The 7,507-nt window shown below is 33.9% G+C and overlaps 1 protein-coding gene across 1 annotated transcript; it reads left to right on the top strand.

The window, feature by feature from the left end:
- The first annotated feature begins 784 nt into the window (after positions 1-784).
- On the top strand, positions 785-1,330 carry LOC141391475 (uncharacterized). The gene is made up of 3 exons (XM_073964353.1): positions 785-902; positions 963-1,080; positions 1,140-1,330. Exons 1-3 carry the CDS (start codon positions 836-838, stop codon positions 1,282-1,284), a joined length of 330 nt encoding a protein of 109 aa, XP_073820454.1. The 5' UTR covers positions 785-835; the 3' UTR covers positions 1,285-1,330.
- The last annotated feature ends 6,177 nt before the right edge of the window (positions 1,331-7,507 follow it).

The following is a 7,507-nucleotide window of genomic DNA, read 5'->3' as shown; positions in this document are numbered from 1 at the left end:
GCGATTCGAGGGCAGGTCCTAAACTGAACTTTTCCGAAATTTTGTGTTTGTTTTTTTAATTTTTTAATTGTTTTTTTTTTTTTTTGGACCTTTAAGTCTTTATTTCACAAGGAAATATATATCGTTGCAATCAGAATCGCATCTCTTAAACTACACTCAAGCGAAAATATTGACCTATATTGAGGAAGGTAGCCGACGGAATTCCATATAAAAATATGATTTAATTTTGGCGGTAATATTATAATGTGGCCGTCATAACGACATACATATCCCGAGCACGTTATCTGTACCTGCGTGTGTCTCTACCATAGCAATCCGTTTGTTGTTTCACTTTTTCGTAGAATTTTCTGTTGTCAATTCCATTGAATATTTCTCATATAAATGACGCATTTGCCCCAAATATTCGTTTTTTTGTGCACGTGTAAATTAGGTCGTGGCGTATAAAAATTAATCAGTTAATAATAAGAACATTTAAGTCGATTTTAAGGTTTTCTGTTGTGTTTTTGACAGGAAGTGGCTTTTGCTAAGAACTAATTATTGCGTGACACATTGATACAATTTAAACAATTATAATTAGCAATAACAATACATACATACATATTTGTGATAAGATTGTTCATACATTGATGGAGCAAAGATCATGATTTGCGAAAAGTTTCAGCAAAAAATATGCACACGTTTGTCATATTGTACAGGTACTCGTGTATGTAGAACCTATTTTTTCTCGAGGTCGTTTTTCGTCGGTTTAATGATAACGATGAGCACTAAATTTGCCTATAAAATCCATTGTTTTCCTGGTTTGATATAGTTTAAAATTATTTGTTGACGCATTAAGATGAAATTATTATCGCTAGCCTTATTATTTGCATTGTTAATTGCTGGTTCATATTCTAGCGATCCCGGTAATATTGAGAATTAACATTTCGAAATAGGATATTTATGCTATGTTTTATTGTTTACAGAACATCCTGGTAAGTGTGTTTATGAAGATTTAATTCTCTCGCCAGGAGAAGATGGCCAACCAAAGGGGAAATGTGAACGTATCATGTGCGGAGAGGATCTTGTTGGTGAAGTTGTTAGGTAAACAAGGAACATTTTCCAGAAAATATTTGATTTAATTTTGTTTTCTTTTTTCTTAGCTGTGATCAAATATTAATGGAACCTGTGCCACCATGTTGGTGGGGTGAAGAGGCAAATCCAGGCGTAGAATTTCCAGCTTGTTGTGGAAAGAAACTTATTTGTCCAGAACAAAGTAATTTCGGTGTTTATCAAATGATGTACTAAAAACAATAAAATCCACAACTGTTCCCAATACAAAGTGGCAACATTATTTCCAGTGTTTATAATTTATTTTCTATGTATACATTGGGGCGGAATATTGTCCTGATAACGAAAACGCGATTCGGTAACAGAACTTCCCGTGCCGACAACGATTTCTAAAAGCCTTTGCATAATTTTTCTTTCTAAAAATTTTGTTTAGCATTTTATGAACAAACTATAATGAGTATGAGGTTGTATTTTTGATACATCCAAAAACCGCTGAACAGATTTTCTTCACATTTCGCAAGTATATAACAGCATCGTCTGAAAGTAGTATAGACTATATTAATATTTTTTTAAAATTTGATGTATTATTAAAAGCAGAGGTGCCTCCATAAAATTTAAGTTTTATATGTTATGTATATAAAACGGTCAGAGATACAGACTCCAAATTTTGTCCAAATAAAATACAAGTAAATACACGTCATCCCTAACAAAATAATCTGTTAATATAAAATCTATATATATATATATATATATATATATATATATATAAGAGTTGAGTGATGATGACTGACAGATCTGCACCGCCCAGACGAAACGGCTGAAGCTAGAATCCTGAAATGTTGGGTGGTGGTTAGTCTTTGGCGAAGGTAGTCGATAAGGCTTGGTTTTTGCAAATTCGTCCAAGAAGGGTGAGAAACGTACTAAAATGTACTAAAAATGATGTAATTTGTGTGGCTGACCGACAAATAATCAAAGCCCAGACGAAAAGGCTGAAGCTAGAATCTTGAATTTTTGGGCGAGGGTTAGTCTTGGCGTGAAGGTGGTCGTTAAGTCTGGGTTTTTGCAAATTCGTCCTAGAAGGGTACGAAAAGTACTAAATATGGTACCATTTGTATTTGGCGAACCAGTAGAGGTAGAATTCTCAAATTTGGAATGAGCGTCGTTGATGGAATATAGGACATACGTACCCAACGGTTTTTAAAAATTCGAACTATAAGTACTAAATTTAGTACAATTTGATATTGTGTGAACGGATAGACCTAAAAGCTTGAAATTTGGAATGAGAATCAAAGTTGAGAAGGGGGATGGTTTTGCAAATGTGTAATCATGTATATGAAAAGTACTAAATGGTACTAAATTTTTTACAATTTGGATTTGGTTTAACGGATAGAGCTAGAATCCTGAAATTGGTATTGAGATTACTAATTGATGATTGAGGAAGTGTTGGAAATTCGTACTTATGGGTACAAAAGTACTAAATGGTACTAAATTTAGTACAATTTTTATTTGGGTGAATGGATTACTGTTGGAGTATAGGACTAAGGTAGTTTTGGAAATTCATACTTATGTTTTCGAAAAGTATAAACGGTACTAAATTTGATACAATTTGGATTTGGGCAAGCGGATAGAGCTGGAATCCTTAAATTTGAAATTAAGGTAACTGTTAAAGTGTAGAATTGACGTAGCTTGCAAATTCGCAACAATGGATACGAAAAGTACTAAAGGGTACTAAATTTGGTAATTTCGGTTTTTGTAGGTAGGGTTAAAATATGGACGTGGTTGTGGAAATATGTACCATAAGTCTACGAATCGTACTAAATGTTACTCAGTTTTTATTTGGTGTTGATTGTGGTGTAGCCTTACATGCAGAATTTTTCTCCTTGAAAGTAGCACGATAATTTCGGTATCGTCTGGCATCGTCCTTGTTTTCAGTGGGACCATGAACGCAAACAAAGATGATTTTGAAGTATTTTGCCTTTATCCGTATTGTAACAAGTCTTTCATTCACTGGGGTGAAGCTGGCCCAAACCAAACTCAAACTGGTGCAGAATCGCAGATCATAGTCCTTAAAACGTTTGAAGGCTCGTCACCTTTAGAGGTGTTTGTTTTTATCTGCTTTTTTTCAACGTGTGTTCCTTTTTTTTGAGGTGTGGGTTACTAGCCCAACGCCCAAACCAAGATGTTCACGTTCTTATAGGCAATGGATGTTATAGGCAGTTCCCCAGATAAAACTATTGACTTTGCCATGTTAAAACCGGCCAGGACCGTTGCTTGGTATATTTCATCCTCTACATCAGTCATATTTCGACATTATAAGATGAAATAGACGACCGGCCTTTGGGACTTCGACTGATGCAACCACCGACAACGCGTTCAAAATTTCCTTTGAAATGTTTGGCTTTTATCTGCCCAATTTTATTGTGAGTTATGTCGGAGTTCATTAACGGGCATAAGTCCCAAAATCATTTTGTGAGTTATGCCCGGACACCAGGCATATCTACATATGCGATTTTTCACATGTAGATATAACCATGTCCGTCCGTCTGTCTGGGCGGCTGGTGCGCAGGATAACTCTCGAACGGATCAATAGATTCGAACCAAATTTTGGGCACCGTAATATTTTGTCAAAATGTCCTTGCGGCTCCCTTGCGACTCCCTTGCGACGGTACAATTTTTTTCTTGCGCAAGTCCATACTTCTTGAGATATTAGCCTAAAAGCTCTATGAAACCCTGACGGCACCAACCAAAACTGCAAGATAAATCTAGCAGGGAGTTTCTGATTGGTACAGACTTTGTACATCGTATTATTTCATCCAGTCATGTATCAGGTTAAAATATGGACTATATCGGTACACTCCTTCGGGTAACTCCCACAAAAAATTCGAAAACAGTGAAGTTTAAGAGCTCCTCTCGCATCGATTCTTTTTCAGTAGGTTGTTCTAGCGGTCTCATTTATAACGGTACATTTTTTTCGAAGTAAACCAGATAATGGCGCAAAAACTTTAAAACCCTGCCTGCACATACTAAAATGGCTATTGTGCAAGAAAACTCTACAACTTTTTTCAAAATGTCTTCCAAACTTATTTAAGCGTAATTTAATATTTCGAGTCCTTTTTTAAGAAGTTTGGTTACTAAAATGTTTGGTATATGTCAATGAATAGGCCCACATTACGGTACCTACTGATTTTAAAACGAACTCATTATACAAAATCAATATATTTTATATACGGTTTGTTTTTTTCGTCAGAGGCTGACTGATACTTTCTTACTTGTTTTAATATTATTTTTTAATTAACTTCTCGTTAGAGTTGAGCTTAATGATCGATGATTTTTTGCAAGTGAAAAATGAGAGCCGAAGATTCGAACGCACTTAACCATTATTTGACATTGTTCGCTGTTGGTAGCAGCTTATCAGACATATCGGCTGCGGAGTGGTTTCTCTGTCTTTGAACTTTTCATTTCCTAAATGCAAGTTGTTTTTTACAGTGGTAAGCTTTTTTCTCATTAAACCTGTATGACTTTCCACGGCAAACGTTTCTTGAGCGCAGCCTTCGGAAGTTATGAGTTTCATTTCTCAAATGCAATTTCGTTTGGCTGGCTTCATGAATAAAAAAATTAATTACTTCTATTTACGTCGACTTACAGGTTTTTTGTGGTTGATAATTATGTTAATATGATAAATTTTCGACAAAGTGATTTTTGCTAAGAACTTAGGATTGCTTGATACACTAAAAAAGTAAAAAAGTATCAGTCGGCTTTGCCGACAGATATATCAAGCTTTTTGTAGAAAATTAACTTATGTTGAAACTGAGGTATGGGGTATTGTAACTCGCGATCAATTTTACTATACCATAACTTTTGACCGCATTTCGGTAAAATAAACTGTTTTAGCCCCATTCACCGAGGGGTTTCTTAAAATAATAATTTGAGCGGAAGCTGTGGTCGTACTAATGTAAAAAAATCGGAAAAAATCGTTGAATTAAACGAGTTTCATTATGTCATTTTCCAATTAGTGGTGTTACAACACAATGTAGAGCTTAATGCTCAAAGGAGAAGTTAAAGAGTACACTTCAGAGTTGAAGTTTCTGATGTATGATTTTTTATTATATCCACTGTATCTACCTCAAACGGATGCTGACATTTTGAAACCTGAAAAATGGGGTTTTTTGAATTTTTGCTCTAATCGGGACGCGTAGCTGGATATCGCTAAAAGCTTATTATTTGATTGTAGTACTCGCGATTTCGCATTTTTTAATGTATAACATGAGGATGTAGCCCTAACAGGATCACAGTAGTCTGCGCCCAAACACGAAATTTTTGTGCGTAAATTTTTCTCAAAAACCTATTTTTTTGGTTTAAAATTTACAAACGTCATTCGATTTCCGTGGAAACCCGCGTAAATTTAGTTTTTTTACGTTCTGAATCTAACAAGCCACGACGCGTAAAAATCCATCCACTAGATCGGCGGATATGATACCCCTCAAATTTCGAAAATTTGCAAAAAATTATTTTGAAAATATCGCATATTAAAACGCGTTTTGGATGTGTCAGTTCTACTTAAATAAATAGATCGATACGCGTGTTTAAACTGTGCGAAAACAGATATTTAAAAACTCTCGTAAATCCAGAGATATAATAGATTTTTTCTAAAAATTGAGTGCGATGCTACATCCACGGTTCTTGATGGATCGCATTAAAACGGCATAGAATGATGGATTTTTTAATGGTGATTATTGAAATCGGATGCGCATAAAATGTAAATGAATTTCGCGGAAATTATGACCATTTTACAGTATTTTGCACCCTAATATGCAGCAGATGCTACATCGTGGCCGCCAAATAGAATTTGACAAACTGTACATCAAATAAGAGGGATTGATTCGCTGTATTGGAAAATCGGATGCGCATCATGTCATTTTCATAATTACGCGGTTTATATGAGTCTCAAATGTTATAATATTCAATATAACATTATTTTAACGTTATGCCACAATTAGAATTCCTTGTGATTTAATATAAGGTTCTAATAATATTATCCAATAGGAAAACTATAAGCGAAAAAGTTTGTTACAACGGAATATCATAATTATTGCGTGAAATTTTCACGAAAATGTCGAAGAACTCAAACATTTTTTCTCCAACTTTTCCTATAAAACCATAAAAAAATAAAATTAGAATAATAATTAATTTAATGTTTTCCTAATATTTTCTTCGTATTTTTGCAAATAAAATGAATACTATAGCTCCAACCTTCACAACTTAGGTTTCATTTTATTCGTCAAAATGTCTGGATGCTGTTATAATTTTTTTATATATTTTTCGTAAGTATGAGCGTTATTGTTTCAAAACTATGTTTGTAAATACGTGAAATTATTTAACAAATTTGATTTTTCGCGAATCCATTGAGACTTTGCGATTATTTTTTGCATCATCGCAAAGGTTACGAATTCAGTTAACGATAATAGGATATAACAGCTAACTATATTAAGCCGCGATTTTTTTAGAATTTTTTCCAATTGTCATAATTAAAACGGTCATATCTTTTGCGCGCAACTATCAATGTTAGTAACGAAAACAGATTTGGAATGCAGATTTTTTTCTTAATCTATGTACCAAAAATCATTGATGTAGTATCAAAATTTTTTTTTGATTTTTTTGAAATGGAAAAGACAATTTTAGACATTTTTCCTGATATACCCTTAGCCTATATAAATCGAAACTTTCATCTACGTACTGCGTATTGTGGCTCTTTTTGGACATTTGAACTTGCCGACAAAAATTTGGATTAGGATTAAAGTTCAAAATGTTGCGGAGGAGGTACTTGAAGGATGAGGAACATCAACACAGCAAAATATAAAGAAAATCATAAATCTAATTTTGAAAAAGTGGCCGATTTCACTCAGAAATTCCCATATATACGTTGTGGGATTTAAAATGATTACTTCGAGGATCAGGGACGTACGCAGGATTTCATTTCGGGGGGGGCCAACTTGACCAAAAATCATAAAAATTAAAAATGTTGTGTGTCGTTACGTTTTAATTTATTTTATGTATATTCAATATTGCCACAAAATATATACATTCAAAAGAGAGAGATCACAATATTTTAGATACAAGATTGAAATTTGGAACTGATTATAATATATTAGTCCTTGGATGAACCATATCAGACCACGTTCGGCATAGTTTCCTTACAAAAGTTTTTAACCAAATTCTCCAACAGAACTGAAGAAATAACTAAAAAATCTTTCAAATTAATAATACCCATATAGATGTACGTTTTGGTGTATCCCAGAATTTTCAACCACATTAGCTCTTATTTGACATTTTGGGTTCTAAATCCCGCAGCGAATAGCTTTCGAAACATTTTCTATATTCGAGGCTATTGGCATAGTTTTTAAAAATATCGTCTGTAATATGGATTTTGGAAATCATTTTGTTGGGAGAATTTCCATGCAAA

Source organism: Musca autumnalis, unplaced genomic scaffold (assembly GCF_047663935.1).
Source record: "Musca autumnalis isolate F117 unplaced genomic scaffold, ASM4766393v1 scaffold_1, whole genome shotgun sequence".
Lineage (NCBI taxonomy): Eukaryota > Metazoa > Arthropoda > Insecta > Diptera > Muscidae > Musca > Musca autumnalis.
The sequence above is the reverse complement of the archived record's forward strand: the minus strand, read 5'-3'. Positions and strand labels throughout refer to the sequence as shown.